The sequence below is a fragment of the Pezoporus occidentalis genome, unplaced genomic scaffold (assembly GCF_034315485.1).
Source record: "Pezoporus occidentalis ecotype Australia unplaced genomic scaffold, CSIRO_AGI_Poc_V1 ctg263, whole genome shotgun sequence".
In the NCBI taxonomy this organism is placed as follows: Eukaryota; Metazoa; Chordata; class Aves; order Psittaciformes; family Psittacidae; genus Pezoporus; species Pezoporus occidentalis.
The window spans coordinates 785,088-803,158 of record NW_026914534.1 but is presented as its reverse complement, the minus strand read 5'-3'; the positions used below and the strand labels follow the sequence as shown (position 1 = coordinate 803,158).

At 42.0% G+C, this 18,071-nt stretch overlaps 1 protein-coding gene across 1 annotated transcript in view; it reads left to right on the top strand.

Annotated features, from left to right (window-relative positions):
* The first annotated feature begins 1,427 nt into the window (after positions 1-1,427).
* Positions 1,428-18,071, top strand: part of PLBD1 (phospholipase B domain containing 1) — a 40,735-nt gene continuing 24,091 nt past the window's right edge. The window contains exons 1-2 of the mRNA XM_062624174.1: positions 1,428-1,586; positions 9,992-10,211. Of these exons, the coding sequence (XP_062480158.1) occupies positions 1,508-1,586; positions 9,992-10,211 (299 nt within the window). The 5' untranslated portion in view covers positions 1,428-1,507. The remainder of the gene's footprint in view (positions 1,587-9,991; positions 10,212-18,071) is intronic.

The following is an 18,071-nucleotide window of genomic DNA, read 5'->3' as shown; positions in this document are numbered from 1 at the left end:
TCAATTTAATGAGGTTCACACTGACCCACCTCTTGAGTCTGTCCAGGTCCCTCTGGATGGCATTCCTTCCTTCCTTCCTTCCAGTGTGTTGACTGCCCATGTTGCCAACAAAGATGTTAAGAAGTGCTGGTGCCAGTTCCAGCCCCTGAGGAACACTTGTCATTCATCCATACTCCACTCTCGTTTCCACATTGTATAGTTGTACTCTCTGCCCTGCATGTTACATGTGCCTCTAATTCCTGACCATATCCATCACTTGTACACAGAGAATCTTGTTTTAAATACTGTGGGTTGTTTTCCTGTGGTAATCCCCTAAAGAGAATTCTATGGAAAATAAAATTTTGTGTTTTACTTCACCAGCACAGTAAAACTGAGAGCAGCATGTGACAAGTGATTTTTTCATCTGGGAAAGCCTTTGGAGAATATCCTTCCAAAGCGAATACAGTATCCATTCCTGATTAGGCCTTTAAGAGTTATTTTTGACTGGGTAGGCAGTAGTGTTGTAGTGCTTTTTCCCTGGGCTTAAGGCCAAGACTTACTACTTGGCCTGAACTGGTTGGCTTGTGACCTTGCTATATGAGGATATTACAGGCACCGGCATCAAATCTGAACTATCTTTAACAATTACCGAAACACAATGGCCTAATGGTGGCTGGTTTAGTACAGTGGTAGAATATCCAACACTGGAGAGAGAAGAAAAGGCAGTATTGCACAATTGTCTGAACCAAAGGGGCAGGGGGAGACCCCAGGGAAGGTTGTCCCTATCTGTAAGCCTTTGGAAAAGGACTGTCCAGCAGCCTTTCTGCTGGGACATGTGCATTTTTTCTTCTCAAAAGCAAGCTGCTCTTCCTCTGATGCAAAATGTGCAGTTTGACAAGGCACCACCTAACTCCTCACTCCCTGTTGCTTTACAGGGGCTTTTCCTCATAAACCTTTGCCCCTTTATGGGCAATCACCCTCCACCAGCCCAGCAGCCGCCTCCTAACTGACCTGTGCCTCATGAAGATGTCCGGCACAATGGTGAGACCCAACCTCGGCCTGGAGTGAGCATCACGTCCCAGCCAGGCACTGGGGATTTTAAACAAGTGTCAGCGACAAAAAGATGTCGGAGCCCTGTGCTCGCCGTCCATCAAACGCCTCCTCCAGTGCCTTCTGCCACCATCACCGTGAGGCGACCGGGCGCAAGGGCAGCATGCAGGCCTTGCCGGCGGGGCTGCCACCGGCTACGAGATCAACGGCCGATCGGGGGCCGCCGCCACGACGCTTTGGGCGGGAAGCGCAGCGTGAAGGGCTGCCCGCGCTGCCGGCCGGTCCCGGGGCGCACCCCGGAGCCGTGAGGGAAGAAGACACAGCCCTTGACTTGGCGGGGCCACCCCCAGCACGGGGCGCCGTGGCTGGGGCGGGTGCCAGAAGAGGCGGAGGCAGCGGCGGGACCTGCCCTGAGCAAGGGAACTTGTTAAAGTCCCGCCGCCCGCGGTACTCAGAGGAGGTGCGCGGTAGCAGCAGCATGGTCCGGCTCGGTGGCGGCGTGTGCTGCTGCTGCTGGGGGCTTGTCCTGTTGTGGGCGGCGGCGGGGGGCCGAGCAGGTGAGACGGGCGGGGCGCGGGAGGGCAGTGTGGGGGGGTCTTGCCCCAAAGTCCCCTCATCGGGACGGCCGGATGGGAGGGAGACAGCGGAGTTGTCCCATGCTCCGGGGGTGCCAGGCGGCCGGGAGAGGCTGTCCCACCGGCTGAGCCTGGCCTGGGCCTCTTGCCGCGGCTCCCGAGGAGGTAGTGCAGCTCGCCCGGGCCCGCCCTGGAGGACCCGCCGGGCTCCGCGTCCCGCCTCGTCGCTGTGCCTCCTCCCCGCGGTGGATAGGGCCACCGTGCCGCCTTGCGAGGCGGCGAGGGGCCTCGTTCGTCGGCAGTGCCGGGGCCGTCAAGCTCCTCCACCCTTTGGGGAGGGCCCATGGGCTTGCTCCGAGAGCACCTCACGTCCCTCCGGCTGGGACAGGCTCGGCCGTGGTGCCTCGTGGGTGCTAAGTGCCGGTACTTTTTTTCTGCTTTCAAAACATCTTTCCGGTTCCCAGAATGGGCGAGGGAAGCCACACTAGGGATTCAACAGATGGGAGGCTGCCTTCAGCTCTCAGAGGTGCTGGTTTTTAATGTAACAGGCATGCACGGGAATCATTTAGGACGTATGCTTCGTTTTGGTGCTGTGGCCTGCAGGATGCTGTATCTTAACAGAGTTTTAATGCTAGCTTGTGGGTATAGGTTGTCATCTGTGTTTAAGAACTCATACGTATGCATGATCCAGTGTTTCCCGAGTAGATTAACTTGTGTTGAGAGTAACTAATTTACCAATATCTGGTTAGCTTTCAAAATCTAAAGGTGTTTTCTATGGTGCAAGCCCCACTTCATGCTAATTTTTTGCTCACGGCTGGGATTTTTTTTGTCATGCGTTTGCGTAATATAATAGTTTTTCATTCAAAGTTGTAAGGCTCAATTAGGATATTTCAATTCTTGTTGTAACTTAATAGTCAGATTTAGATGCAAACAAAATTTGGCAAATGGCATAACAGCGCATTTTGGTGAGCTTCGCAATTTTTGACAGAATCTCTTAAATATTAAAAATTCAGTTTCTGCTTGGTTTGTTTGAGACTTATTGCAGCTGTGGACATACCACTATGTGATAGAAAAAACATGCCAGTGAAGTCATGAACATAGAATTTTTTTTTTTTTTTTTTTTCATTTCAAAGTATGAAACAGGTTTGCCAGCAACTAGAAGGGTGGGGAAAGGAGGCACTAAAGGAGGGAATTTTTAGAGATGCTGAGCAAGTGTGGAGCATGTGAGAGTGAAGGGGCCTCTGGAAGACTGGTAAGGGTTAGTGACAGCAGCCATTGGAAGCAGAATGTCCATTAGAGAATTTCGAATACCATTTGTACCGATGGCAATAGTAGGGTTGTTGGGGACCAAATCTCATCAGGAGAATATCTTCCTCTTCTACTACTTTCAGTGAATTCTGAAGATCTTAAAGGCTGGATTCAGTGCTTATCTTTTAGGAAATTCCTAGTTCATACATTAATTGCCACAAAACAAGGAGAAATTCAGGTAACTGTTGTTTTAATGTGTCCAAAATGTTACAAGCATATAATTTTGCTGATGGTCCCACCTCATCTTGCAGATCTACTTTTCAAACTTTATCGGAGTTTGGCAAAAACTTTAGTGCTACGTTAGCAGGACTGAAGGAAGGGTCAACTGTGTATCATGCAGAAGAAATGAAAGGAAGTTTAGGTTTTAAAGTAGTTTTAGGTAATTTCTGATTCCTCACATCATAATTGCAGTACTGGTAGAAAACTACTAAGGAGCAAATAGAAATGCCTTTAGGTTATTTAGTGGAGTAAAGGTGGCCTTCAGCATTGTGAATTGTATAGATTTTTTTAATTATTATTATTTATTTGTTCATTGTTCTTCAGCATTTTGAATGCCTTGAATATTCTTCATCAGACAGTTAGGAAAGTGGTTTTAGAGAATGTTCTCTGGTAAAAATTACTTAAATTGAGAGACTGTATGATAAGCGAAGGTACTTGTGAAACTGTTATTTTTGTTTCCTTTGTGGATGATGTATAACTATTTTAGCTAATGCAGAAAACTTGCCAAGCTTTACTAGTCAAGTATCCTTGTGAGCTTGAAAACTGTACAATACTCAAACTCTTTATTTATAGTTCACATTTGAATATTGCTTCTCTCTCATGTAAGCACAAATCAGGAGATTAGGTTTCAAATAATGACCAGCCTGTTAGAGCCAAATTGGAAAATTACTTAGACCTGAAATGTCTGAGGAAATGGGATGAATTAAGGCCAATAGAATAGAAAACGCAAATAGCTTATATTCAAGCAGAACAAGAAAACTTTCACTCCTTTAATTGAACATTACTGGGTTTCATGTTAAGTTCTTGTGTGGTTTAAACTAATCTCTAAAGAAGTCCTGAAGTGCTTAACATTGGTGTTGTAATGGCTTCCAGTCATAACTGTACTTTGAAATCTTAGTTGTACTTTAGAGGTATAGAACCTTTTCTGAAGAACTGTTAAAAGAATGGTTCTAGAATTTTTAATGGGAAAACAGGACAAGCTCTATCAAATTACAAGGCTGAGCAGAAACATCATATAGTTCCTTACTCTGGTGGACCTGAAATATTTAAATGTTAAGCTGTGCATATATAATCTTTCTTGGTGAATGTTAGCGGCAGGAGAGGGTACACTGAAAACGGAAGTGCTAGGTTTTTGTGTTTTGAAGTTGCACACAACTAGTTTTTCAGTGAAAGGGTGGAGTGATAGCTTCCTTGTTTAGTGGAAAGATGGACGCTGTAAAATACATCCAAACATCTCTACAAAAAAGCTTCATACTTGAAAAGCAGATAAAAATAAGCATGTGAAATAGAGATAAAAACTAGTAGCTTAAGGAAGCCAGTATTTTTGCTATTAATAGGAAATGCTCAAATGGTTGTTTATTAGCTTATTACATGCAACCTACCCAGTGCTTCATTGCTTGTAAGTTGGCTTCTTTTTCAAACTACGGAAAAATAAGAATATTAATTCTCACTCCCAGACATTGTAGCTCTTTTGCCTGCAAGGCAAAGTGAGTTCTGTTAATTTCTGTAATTAGAAAGTCCAGTATTTTACTGTTAAGGCACATCAGGTGTTATTTTTGTAGCTACAATTTATTTAATAGATATTGGTGTCAATTATCAAGTAGTGTGTTTATTAGATAGTCTTGGGCCATCTCGGTGTATTGCTCTTTTTTTCTGCCTCATCTTCTCTGTCCATTCTGTTCTTTCATTGCAAATTACTGCTACTCACTCATGTACTCTTCATCTACTTTCCTCTTTGTTTCATCTTGCTCAGTCCTCTTACTTAGTATTTTACTTCTGCTTTTTCCATATTCTCACAAACTTGTATTTCCTCTCTCCTACTGCCACCAGATAAAAGACAAGCTCATTTTTAACATAACCTTGGAAATGCCTTTGCTAGGCCAAAAAGGCAGAAAACAGATTAGGCATTTCAGCCAAAAAAACAAGGGGACTACTACCACCTCCTAGCCGTAGCTGAAGTATCTTCATTTTTCCATTATTTAGGGTATAACCCTGGAAAAAAGCAGATACTTCTCAGTTCTTGAAGAAATCCCAGCACTCTCCCAACTGCAGTCCCTATGTTTGGATCTTTATTTGGCAGAAGCATTGATGTATCTCTAAAAACAGGCAATTTGAGGAAAGGTTCCTGTCAGTCCCTAGTGGCTGCAGAAAGGAGAAGGAACACTGGTTTAATTACCAGGCTTATTTTGTCATTGCACTTCTCCACTTCTGTCTCCCACCATACAGTGGGTATGGTGGAACTGTGTATCGCTGATGCTATGCAGTTCTTCTGGCTGGCTGGTTGCACAAAGGGGAATGGTGACTCCACTGACCTACCCTATCCCCAGGGATTTTGAGTCATTCATTGCAGTAAATAGCGTGTGCTTCAGCTTGTTATTTAGGTTATTCTAAGTGATGCTGTTTTGGAATAGCCACAGGTTATCACAGTCTTTTCTGTTCTTTAGAATCCTAATAGGCTGAAAAGCTTGGAAGCATTCTCAGCTACACATTGGGAAGTCTAACTTCAGTAATAAAAGGATGATTTAGAGATTCATGGAGACACTGTTTGATTCATACGCAAGGAGTTACCAATACAACTGCTGGGATAAGAGATGCTAGGGCGCCTGCCTCACCCGCCAAAAAAAAATGAATAAAAAATGCCAGCATTATTCAAAGGAAAGGTTCTTCGTATTGCAGGACACATACAGGATTGTTTGGAAATGTGCAGTTTTTTCTTCTGTATCTATATTTCATATCATACTTCAGTTCTGGATGGTTTTCTTGTCAACGATCGTGCAGCTACCTTAGATGAGCACAGATTAAAATTGTAACAGACTGGGTGATAACAAATGTTTTAATTACATTGTAGTGTAAGCGTGTTTTCACAGAATCATTAGGGTTGGAAGGGACCTCTGGAGATCATCTAGTTTAAGTGTACACAGATTGTAAGCTTGTAGTTTTAACTCCATCCTAGAGCATTTAACTCTATAGCAAGATAAAGATTTATCATCTAAATTTTAATAATTGCTATAAGACTATATATATGTTCTTTGAAATAAACATAGCAATTTAACTATTCAACTATTTAGAGGAGGGCAATTAGATCTGCAGAAACGGACATAAAAACTAATGGGGTGAAATAGGACAGCAAGTGAATGAGTTGGGGAAAAAAATAACAAATTAGTAATTGGAAATGGTCTTTTCCAGCATCATTGTTAAGCCACATCTATGGCAGGTATCTTGATGCTGTTCCTCGAGAGGCCTTGCTAGGTTTCTTGCAAATTATCATGTAATTTAATTATAATGTAATTTCCCCTTCTCTCCCATCCTGTTCTAGTCCTGGTTTTCTTCAGTTGATCTTGTAGTGAAATAGGGGCAGGGCAAACTCCATGGGTAATTTAAAAGTTTACTCTGACATTTGAAGATAGCTCTGCATATTCATGCTGGCAGAGCATAAACCAAAGAAACACAGCCTGCTGTGTTAGAACACCTGTGTCAGGTGGGTCTGTCTGGCATTGGGATCAACCTTCTTTTACAAAAGAAAGCACTTTTTTTTTGCTTTAGGCAGAAGAAAGTTTCTCTAACATACCTGTTTAGCCTGTGGGCACTAATAACAATACCCAGCTGTCTGGTTCCTCTTGACTACTTGCCACCTTTCCGCAGCCTAGTGAAAAGATGGGAAGAAAATAATGTTTTTTGTTTGTTCTTGTTCTTTTTACCCATTTCTCAGCTGTCTTTGTGCACTGGGCACATGATCTGTCTCTCCTCTGCCCTGCACCGGGATTTTTGCTTGGAATCAGCCTTCCCATTTACTGCTGGACAGGCTGGTTGTGTTCTGTGTTGACCCCTTGCACTGCTTCTTCTCTGGACCTCCCTTTCCTAACCTCTTTGCTTATGTAAGCTTTTAGCTTTGTAAGGTGGCCTTTGGCTCTCTTAAGAATTGACCCTTATCAGCCTGCTCTCTTTATAGATGTTTGGGTTTTTTTTCAGTCTGACTGATTCCCCTGTTTACCCTTCACTTAAAGTAGCAATTACTGTATGTATTACTAGAAACAGTTAAGGAGACAACAGAAAACTAAGATTAGAGCTGCTTGAAGAATTTTCTGTCACGTCTTAGTCCTTTAAATAGCCTTAGTACCTGGCAGATGAAAAATATGTTTTTAAACACTGTGTTCCAAGTCCCTGAAATGACTTAATCTCCAAATATATTCGTGTAAAAACTTCTATTCATAGAATGGGGAAAGAAATGCAGTTGCTTCACTACTAAAATTCTCTTCTTGCTAATGCTTTTCCTGTTCATGTGAGTAGTGTCTCTAGTACATCATGAAGATAGATATAGTGCATAGTGGTACAAAATCTAGATGGAGGCCAGTAAGAGGTGGTGTATGCCAGTGATTGGTACTGCTCAGCATCTTCCTTAGTGATCTGAGTGATGAGACAGAGTGTACCCTCTGCAGGTGTGCTGGTGATAACATCTAAGAACTGTGCTGCCATTCAGAGGGACCTCAACTGGCTGGAGAAATGGCTGACAGAACCTCATGCAGTTCAACAAAGAGAAATGCAGAGTCCTGGCCTAGGGAGGAGTAGCCTCACATATCAGTATATGTTGGGGCTGATTGATTGGAAAGCAGCTTTGCAGAAAAGGGCGTTGTGGACACCAAGCTGAATGTGAGCCAGCAATGTGCCATTATCCCAAAAAAAAAAAAGGCAACTGTCCCCTGAGCTGCATCAGGATGAGTATTGCCATCAGGTTCGGATAGATAATCCTTCTCTGCTCAGCAGTGGTAAGGCCATACCTGGAGTGCTGGGTCCAGTTCTGAGCTCCCCAATAGAAAAGACATCTAGTGGTACTGAAGAGATTGTGGCAAAGGGCTGTGATTAAGGTGATTAAGGGACTGGAGCATCTCTCACATGAGGAATGGCTGGGAGAGCTGGGACTGCTGTCTGGAGAAGAGAAGGTGCAAGGAGGAAAACTTATGAATGTCTACAGATATTTGAAGGGAGGGTGTAAAGAAAACGGAGCCAGGCTCTTTTCAGTGGTGCCCAGGGACAGGACTAGAGGGAATGGGCACAAACTGGAACTCAGAAGGTTCTCTCTGAACAGCAGGAGACACTTTTTAACTATGAGGGTGGGTGAGCGCTGGCATAGGTTGCTCAGAGTGGTTGTAAAATCTCCGTCCTCAGAAATACTTAAAAGTCATCCGGGATGAATTCTGGGCAGCTGGCTTTAGGTGATGGTCTTTGAGCAGGGGGGTTGGACAAGATGACCTCCAGAGGTCTCTTCCAACCTCAGCCATCCTCTGATACTCTGTAAGAAACAGTGTTTGCTGTTCTTGCTGGAATACTAGGAGAGAACACCTTTGTGGATGTTGAATGACACAGATTATTCAACAGTCTGGTAAAATGGATAAAAAATGCCTTAAAATAACTGGGTAACTGTTATGTCAAAAAGTGATTGGTGGAGAAAGTTTAGTTCTTGGAAAAAGTTTGGGTTTGCTTTTTGTATTCAAATGTGACATAGCTCTTCATAAAAATAGCTTCTTTATGTTATGTTTTATAGTAGTGAATAAAGTGGGGGCACTTAATTTGAAATCGAACTAGCTGCTTAATCACAAATATGTTACTTATAGCTTTTTAAAAGAGCATTAGGTATTGTGCTGCTATTACGTTGCTTTTCTTGCGGTTCCATTATCATAGCACGTGTACTAAGTATTTTGTGTAAGATCATCTAGAATTAGATCAAATTCTCTATTTTGCAGCTGTTGTGGTGTGATACACAAAATGAATCGTTGTGAGGAAGTAGTAACCAAATTGGAATTTCTTGCTATAAACTCACAGAACTAGTTGCTACACACACTGGAGAAGGGTCTGGGGAATAAAAATGTTGCAGGTTTCTCAGTAGTTTTAAGTGTTTACAAGTTTATCCCTTAAAACTTTTTAAGTAGTTCTGGGAACTTTGACTCATGATTTGTTGAATTATTTTCACTTGTAATACTGTAGTAGTGATTTGATCAGTATGAATAGAGATCTGATGTGATCAGGTCCCATTTTAGGGAAGGCTGAATTAGAGTTCTAGGGATCTGTTGTTTTTCTTTTTTATTGCTGTGTTTTTGTTGTTTTTTTTTTTTTTGTGGAAAGCATTTTGCTGTGCTCTTTCTTCTTCGGGACAGCAGGATTAAAACCCAGCTAATGAAGAATGCTTTTAACAGCAGTCCAAGAAGAACTCTTGAGCAGTCTAGTGCTCCTCCTTCCTGTTCATTTCACAGTTGAGATTGGTACTAATATGACTAGGTGATAGGGATTGTGTATCTTATAAAGGATTGCATACCTGTGGTGTTTTTGTCTTTAAACCTGTGATGCACTGAGTTTTAGTGCTCCTACTGTGTATTGCCACCTCCAGAATTAGTTGCCCAGAAAGACAGTTTAGAAAACTTTTTGTGGCCTTTTGAATCTTTAGGTGGAAAACAAAATCCACAGTAGCCCATAATCCTTTGCAGTTGCTAAGTCATGCTATCTTCTATAGTTACTTTCAATAAGATTTGTATAGATTTGCTTCTGAGCCAGGGTAAGGAAGTACTTTTCTGAATTTTCTGTCAAGACTCAGCTATGTTGGAACTCTACACTGAGAGAATTATAGATGATTTCTAAAAGAGTAACATGAGAATATTTAGCTGTAAGGTTTTGTCTTGGTAAAACTCCATTTAGTTCTCATGCCACTTTTCAGTATGTTAAAATTAGTGTTGCTCTCCACAGTAGAACTGAACTTGATGGAAAACTATCAAATTAAATTGTGACAATGTTGTCTTGATGTTTCAGTATTGTGTAGGAAATACTTACTCATGTTTGTTTGTTTCCTTTGCCTCCTTTCTTCTCCACCATAGAAATCCGCTATGCAACTGTGTACTGGAATAGAGCTGCAAAAACACTTCAGGTCAGGAATATGCTGGATAGGCATGGAGATGCTTATGGTTTCTACAACAACTCTATACAGACAACAGGTTGGGGAGTTCTGGAGATCAGAGCAGGCTATGGCGGTCAGACCTTAAGCAATGAAGATATCATGTATGCAGCTGGCTTTTTGGAAGGCTATCTCACAGCTCCGTAAGTACCTCAGGAAGCAACTTAACTTATGACACTTCCAGTGGATTTCTGTACTTGTGAGTTGTTTGTTGTTTTTCATTTCACTTAATTCCCATCCATTTAAACTAACCATACATTTTGCAGTTGTGTGCTACTCTTTTAATTAGTACCTAGTATGAAGTATAGCTTTTCATTTTGGCATCAGGATGTACCCTCTTCTCATACTGCAGGCTCTCCTAACACCTTGGTGAGATAGAGTACTGTATCAGTGTTACTGATTAAATAGCAATCACAGAATAGTGTATGTGTAAGAAAGTGCCTAAGCCCTATGTTGCTAGCAAAGGCTACAGGGCTTCCTTAAGGACCTTTTTCAGCAAACACTGTCAAGAAACTACTGGGAGCAGCTACTGAATCTTCATAGCATAAGGAATTTAGTCTCTTTTGGATAAATAAGAATAATTTAAAAAAAATACTGATAAGCCTGAAGGCAGGCTGATGTGTGTCTAGAAGGTTCACGTTATTACTGAAAGCCCTTTGGAGAGAATATGAGGAACTGAATCTCTCCCACACTGCAGATCTATGAAACTGACAGAATTTTGTACTTCTTATGAATCCAGAGCAGTTTTTTAAAGAACAAAAAAAAACCCCAAACCCCAAAACCACAACCAACCTACCAACCCATCCTTCCCCCCCTCCAAACTCTAAGCAACAACCAACCCCCAAAAATAACCCCAAACCCAAACCTTGTTTGTTCCTTGACAAAATAAGAAGACAGAATGGCTTCTTATATATTATGACATACTAACTGGTAGGATATAGATGGTGATACAGCTAAGAACATGATGCATGACTTGTTGAACAAGCTCCATCTTCTCCTCTGTCAACTTAGTCACAGGAAAAAAAATACTCCCAAATTCTGGTGCATGGCTGGGGAATAGTTGGAAGATGCTTGCTGTGGCTTCACCAGCTTTGCTTCCAGAACACTGAAATAAATACCTATAGGCTGTGTTGAACAGGTCAGCAGAGGAAGGTTTTCTGTTGAACAGTTGCTAGATATGGCTGCTGGATAAGATGATGTTAATTAGTAAGACATTTTAAGATCAGTTAAGGTTTATGGATAGCTCTGATCATATGATAATATGACTGTCTAGGAGACTTTGCTGAAGAGGAAGCTAGGTCTCTGGAGAGTGTAAAGGAACTTCACTAAAGTAATATTTGTCAATAACAAAACAGTTCTGGGAGAAAGAGTAAAGGAATGGTAAAGTTCAGAGTGTACAACCTGTACTACAGGAAGGAAAGGAAATTAAGTGCATGAGAGATCTGGATGCATGCTGTTGGATTATTTTGCAGGAGAGGTTACTGTTATGTGCTATTCAGTCAGTTTGTGTAAACTGCGTGTGGATTTTAGGGGTGCTAGGATTACATTTAGAATATTGTTAAAATTGGGTATCGGTCAGCAGACTTTTTCACAAGGTTTTACCTAGGTACTCATCTCTAAGTGGTTAAGCTTAAGCTTTGTCATACTACAAAGCACCCAATCTGTGCTAAGCCCAATTAGATAGCAGTTAATGTTCTAGTAGCAACAGCCCACACCCTGTTCCCCTTCTGCCTCCGAAGTAGATTTATAAGTCTTCCTGGCTTTAAAAAAAAACTTAAGTATATGCCCATTCCTTTAATCATGGCTTGAATGTGAAACAGTGTCTTCAGGGACTTTATCTGATCTCTTAGTTTATGCTTAGGTGTAGGGGGGGGAGATTTTCCCCTTTGTTTACTCCAGGGGTGTCAAGTGAAGATTCTCAAGTTATTCAGGTCAAGGCTTTTGCCTTCTCTAGGTGCTTACTGAGGTTGTTTCCTAGCCCTAGCTGTGTTACTGTAGGGCTACCAGCTCCAGCACTGACTAGTCCTTTCAAGAGAAGTGAATGTAACAGAAAAGGTAATGAACAGAGATTTTAAACTCTATGGATGTGAAGTTGAGGGTTTGTATCAATGTGGAAAAGTAGGCTTTGAGGCTTTTGACTTTTGAGCAAAGTGGGAAATTCAACTGTTTTAAAGGTGTTTAAGTGTGAGAGAGTTAAGATGCAAAACCAGAAGTAGCCAAAGCCTTTCTTTTCAGAGGAAACTTTTTTGAGAAAACCCACTGAGAAATCCTCTGACAGTGTGTCCTGGGTTCAGCAGTAGCAGTCATTTTTTCTCCTTCTTAGTAGCTGGTACAGTGCTATGTTTTTTGACTTTTGGCCTGGAAACAGCATTGATAACACTGATGCTTTTAGTTACTGCTCAAATGTTTAGTCTGACCAAGGACTTTCTGAGTCTCATGCCCTGCCAGGGAGGAGGGGAAGCCAGGAGGAAGCAGAGACAGGATACCTGACCCAAACTAGCCAAAGCGGTATTTCATACCACAGCACGTCATGCCCAGGATGTAAATGGGGAGTTACCTGGAAGGGCTAATTCTCTGCTCGGTCGGGCTGGGTATTATTGGTTGGTGGATGGTATTGTATGCTCTTCCCTTGTTATTTCCCTTATCATTTTGGTTCGGTTGATACACTGGAGGGAAGGGATGCCATCCAGAGGGACCTTGACACACTTGTGAGGTGGGCTGATGCCAACCTCATGAGGTTTAACCATGACAAGTGCAAGGTCCTACACCTGGGTCGGAGCAATCCCAGGCACAGCTACAGGTTGGGCAGAGAAGAGATTCAAAGCAGCCCTGCGGAGAAGGACTTGGGGGTGCTGGTTGATGAGAAAATGAACATGAGCTGCCTTCAGTGTGTGCTTGCAGCCCAGAAAGCCAACCGTATCCTGGGCTGCATCAAAAGGAGCGTGACCAGCAGGTCGAAGGAGGTGATCCTGCCCCTCTACTCTGCTCTTGCAAGACCTCGCCTGGAGTATTGTGTGCAGTTCTGGTGTCCTCAACATAAAAAGGACATGGAACTCTTGGAACAAGTCCAGAGAAGGGCCATGAGGATGATCAGGGGACTGGAGCACCTCCCGTATGAAGACAGGCTGAGGAAGTTGGAGCTGTTCAGCCTGGAGAAGAGAAGGCATAGCAGCCTTCCAGTATCTGAAGGGAGCCTATAGGGATGCTGGCGAGGGACTCTTTGTTGGGGACTGTAGTGACAGGACAAGGGGTAATGGGTTAAAACTTAAACAGGGGAAGTTTAGGTTGGATATAAGAAGGAAATTCTTTCCTGTTAGGGTGGTGAGGCACTGGAATAGGTTGCCCAGGGAAGTTGTGAATGCTCCATCCCTTGTGGTGTTCAAGGTCAGGTTGGACGAGGCCTTGGGTGATATGATTTAGCGTTAGGTGTCCCGGCCCACGGCAGGGGGTTTGGAACTAGATGATCTTAAGGTCCTTTCCAACTCTAACGATTCTATGATTCTATGATTATTATTATTGGTGGTAGCAGTAGTGGTTTCTATTATACCTCAGTTACTGGACTGTTCTTATCTCAGTCTGTGGGAGTTGCATTCTTTCGATTCTCTTCCCCATTCCTCCTGGAGTGGAGGGAGGAAAGGGGTAGGAGTGAGAGAGCGACTGCGTGATTTACGACTGAGCTTAAACCACGACACAGTGCAAACCTGAAAATGCTTACCTTCACAAAAATGACTATCAGATAATACGCATGCCATCTGAATTTGGTTTTTAGCTATGTCTTTGCCCTGTTATATATCTGTAACTGCAATGAAAGCATATTCCTCACTGGGAGTCATGAATATAAGCTTTTTCTGTCAGGTCTTGTAAAGCTATTTTGGCTAAAGATGGCTTCTCCTGAGGCTAAGAAAACATATCGAAAATGTTCCAGTTGAGGAACAGAGATTGGTTAGTGATGTACCAACCTGACCCTTGAGAAGAACCTATTACTTCAGGTTTTAACTGCAGGACCTTTGTCATTTTTTTTTATTCAGCAAACTGCAACTAATGAATCCTCTTACACAGTGTGTTTGCAATTTCCTGAACTGTGGGAGTAGTGAGAACACACTAAGTTTGCAGATGTTAAGATTGCTCTCGGAGCTCCAGTTCTCCTTTATCTTGCCTAGAGAGTCACGGAAACATAATTAACATGCAGGCAGATGTTCGTTCTTTGGGACAGTTATACAAGTCTTCTGAAGTAAAACTGAGAAACAGGGTTTCCCAATCCATAACTCTATTCCCAACAGACTGCCTGGCACATTCAGCCTGTCTTCAGGGAAGCTGTCTAGCATTTTTATCACAACTGCTCTTATGAGAAGTCTCTAAACACTCTCATTCTGCTTTTGCACACATCAGTGCCTGCAGTAGCTGCATACAGCTCAAGCTTCCTTTTTAAGGGCTGGGTAACAACAAAGAAGAGTGTAACAATGCTTTATTTGCATCAACAACCACTTAGCTACCAGAGTGAAAACTTGTGTCGCTTGCCTGTACAAGCACCAACCATCTCCAGTGGCTCAGGCAAAGCCTACCAGTGTGAAAATGTTGGGTATGCCTGATAATTAAAGTGCACTTTAGCACAGTGTTATCTGTAGCCTGAACAACTCCAGGATCTCCAGCTGTCTTGCATCTATTTGTGGTAATGACTCCATGAAGTAGAAATGACCCAGGGTGGCTCTTTGCAGAAACTGTGAAGTTGTCCTGGGAAGAGCTCTGATGTGAAGCATTAATGGGAAGGATACATTGCATGCCTCATTGCAGGCTGAAGTATAAGTTCCTGCAGAAGCTGTTTGGTGAGCAGTAGCTCCAGCTTGGCAGTGCCTGCAATTTGAAGACCTTCATGAATGCTCAGCTATCTCACTTCTTGCATTACACTTTAGACACAGCTAGGCGCCTTATCATGTAAGCAAAAGAGTGACAAAGTATCTAAGTGTACACTTTGTCCCTGGTAGGAACCAAAGCAGAATGTAAACCAAACAGATAAAAAATAGCAAAGTGTGAGACACGTGAGACTCTTTCACCTTGGATTCCTGGGGAAGGATTAATCTCAGCTCTAGCTGTATAAATCTGTGATAGAAAAAACAGTAGCTAAACTGGTCAGTCCTATTTACCAGTGACCATAGAAACACAAGCCTTTTCTAAAGTATGAGTCATCTTTCTAGTGTTAGTACCTGGTTAAGATAGTAGCTATTTGAAAACAGATAGTTAGGGGTTGGATAAATCTAATTCTAGTGTTTGTCCTGTCTGGAGATCCAGACGTTTGTTTAGCCCTATCATCCAACCGAAGATGATTGCTCTCTCTTTTTTGAGTATGAATTATCTTCTCCCATTGCAAATGGGGAAGTGTTAATGAGGCCTGATTTTACTCCGGCAATGGTAGAGCGTGTCCACATCTGTGACATTACTTTTAATCTCTTCCAGTTGGGGCATGCCAGGTGTCCAATAGCAGTATTTAAATTTGTAGCAAAGTTAATTTTCCTGTCTTCTGGCATAACCTCAGCTGACCTGAGTCTTGTCATCTTCCTCTCTAATTTGAAGAAGCAGTGCTCTGCTTTGCTGGTTTTAGACTTTGAAATCTTGTCTCAGCTTTGTAATTGCCTTGCATTTGGCTTTAGATACAGTTGCAAAGCCTTACCTTGCTATAATGACCCAATTTACTTCAGAGGAAAATAGCCTTACAAAACATGCAAGCCATGTGCACAGAAGCTTTGTTACAGCAAAAAAAATTAAACAGAGCAACTAGGGGAAAAATTCTCAATAACTTTAAGCATTTAAATAGAAAAATCAATTCCAGGAATCATCTGTCTTCTGTTAGCATATACAAGATGGAAAGCCATTAAAGAAGCCGTTTTCAGTCCACTGATTCTGGACTAACCCCATCTCCACATCCATCATCAGAGCTTAAAGATGCTACTAAAATCTACCTTGTGTTGCATAACCTTTGAGGGCAAAATGAGAGTAGAGCTGATGGTTGAGCCTGGAAGCCTGATCATCTGTCCTGGCCTAGGCAGTGATTAGAGTAGTATTCTGGGCAGTTTTTTTATCTTCCTCATCCAGTTCTCATCTCTAAAAGGCCATCTGCCAGATGGATTGTCTAGTGCTATTTGTTCCTCTTCTCTAGTACCATAAGAGCACTGACTTGTAGTATGGACTGTGTTAGGCTATAATTTCCTTCCTAAAATTACTTGGGATTTTTATTTGCTTATTATAGAGAATGTTGATCTGTCTCTTCAACTCTCTAGTCTTCAAGAAGTAGGTTGTGATCAAGAAGTAGGTTATGATCATGGCATTTTGTTCTGTGTTACATGGGAGGCAGAAAGCTCTAGAAGTAAAGTCGATACTGTAGCTGCAGTTTCAAGAAAAGTATAATGGTGTGAAGCTGCATAATGCTCCTCTCTTTTGACCCAGCACCTCCCTCCACAGACCCAATGAGCCCCAGCTTGTGCCTGCTACTGATGGTCTAGGCATCAGTTTGTCTACTAACACTGTCTTCTTGCACCAGCTCTGTTGCTTATCTGTCTACATAACCACCTAATTCAAACTGGAAACTGACAGAAGAAGAATTCACTTTTTTTTTTTTCAGGGTTAGTGTTTAGCCTGAATTTATGCAGACAGAGTTGGTTGTCAGAATGGTATCAGAGCTAAGAACCAGCAGGGTCATATGCAATCAAGTACTCAAAACACCAGCTGGGAATGGGGCAATGGACAGAAAGAGAGGGAGAAGGTGGTTAGAGAATCAGTAATTAATTTTCTAATCATCAGCAAACCATTCAGTCATCTGTGGCTGTATTCTCAAATTACAGCCTGAGGGAAACTGGGAAAAGCTTATTCTGCATCCTTCCTAGAGGAAGTTGTCTTCATGGGTTTTAATATGAGGAATTCTGTCCTCCTGGCATGTGCTTTCCTTGAGGCTGGTATCTGTTTTAGTTCTGTTTTCTTTCAGCATTTGGTAGGAGCTAATTTTACTAATGACTGATGTAGTTCTAGCAACTCCAGACCTCGGGGAAATAAATTTCTGCTGATTTCCACCTAGAATTAAGTAGTCCTCCTTTTTTGTTTGTTAAGCTTGACCCCCAGTAAGAAATGCTGGAGTTCTGTTTTGGCTTGAATCAAATGATTGCATTTCACCTAAATGGAAGGGTGATTTTAACTTCTGGGCTCCTGAGCCATTTTTGGCAGTTGGTTTCATCTTGAAATGTAAAATACTTCACTTCAACAAAATGAAGAAAAAGCCCCAACTAACCACAAAAAAAAAACAAACAAAACCCAAACAAACCTTTACAACTTTTGTTTCTATTAGTTAATAGGGGTGACATAGCTAACTGAATTCAACAACAGCAAAAGCCCCACAGAAATTTTGGTCTCCATAAGGCTGAATCTCTTTAGGGCTGGCGTGACTGGGAGTTTCTGTGGGAACATAAAAGATTAACTTATACACACTTTAAAATAGAGATATTTAGCTTAATCAGAAAGGAAGGAACATGGTTAATGGTAAGTAAAGCCTGCTAGATACCAGGCTGAAATTCTGTCTCAACTGAATGAGCAGATTATATTCTCATCACCTCTGTGTTTGGTTTGTTTTTTTGGGTTTGTTTTGGTTTTGGGGTAGTGTGGTGTTTGTGTGTTTTTTTTTGTTTTTTTTTTCCTGGTAGGATAGTTCTCCAGTAAACTATTTCTATTTCAAATCTTCTATTGCTTTGAAGATGCTTCTGTCCTACAAATACTTCCTGAATGGGAATTTAGCTATAAAGTAGTTCAATCTCATTCTTGCTTATCTTGCTATTAGCAAGGTTGTTTATTTTAAGTTAAACAATCCATTTGTGTTGCCTTTGCTGTTTTGTTGCTTTCAGCCATGCACTGAAGTAACTTCTGTGATCTGGAAAAGTTTACATTATGCACTGTGGCGTTTGTCTTTCAATGCTTATTGATCAGTGAGTTGGTAAGCAAAATGAAGGGAGATTCAAAAGAATAAC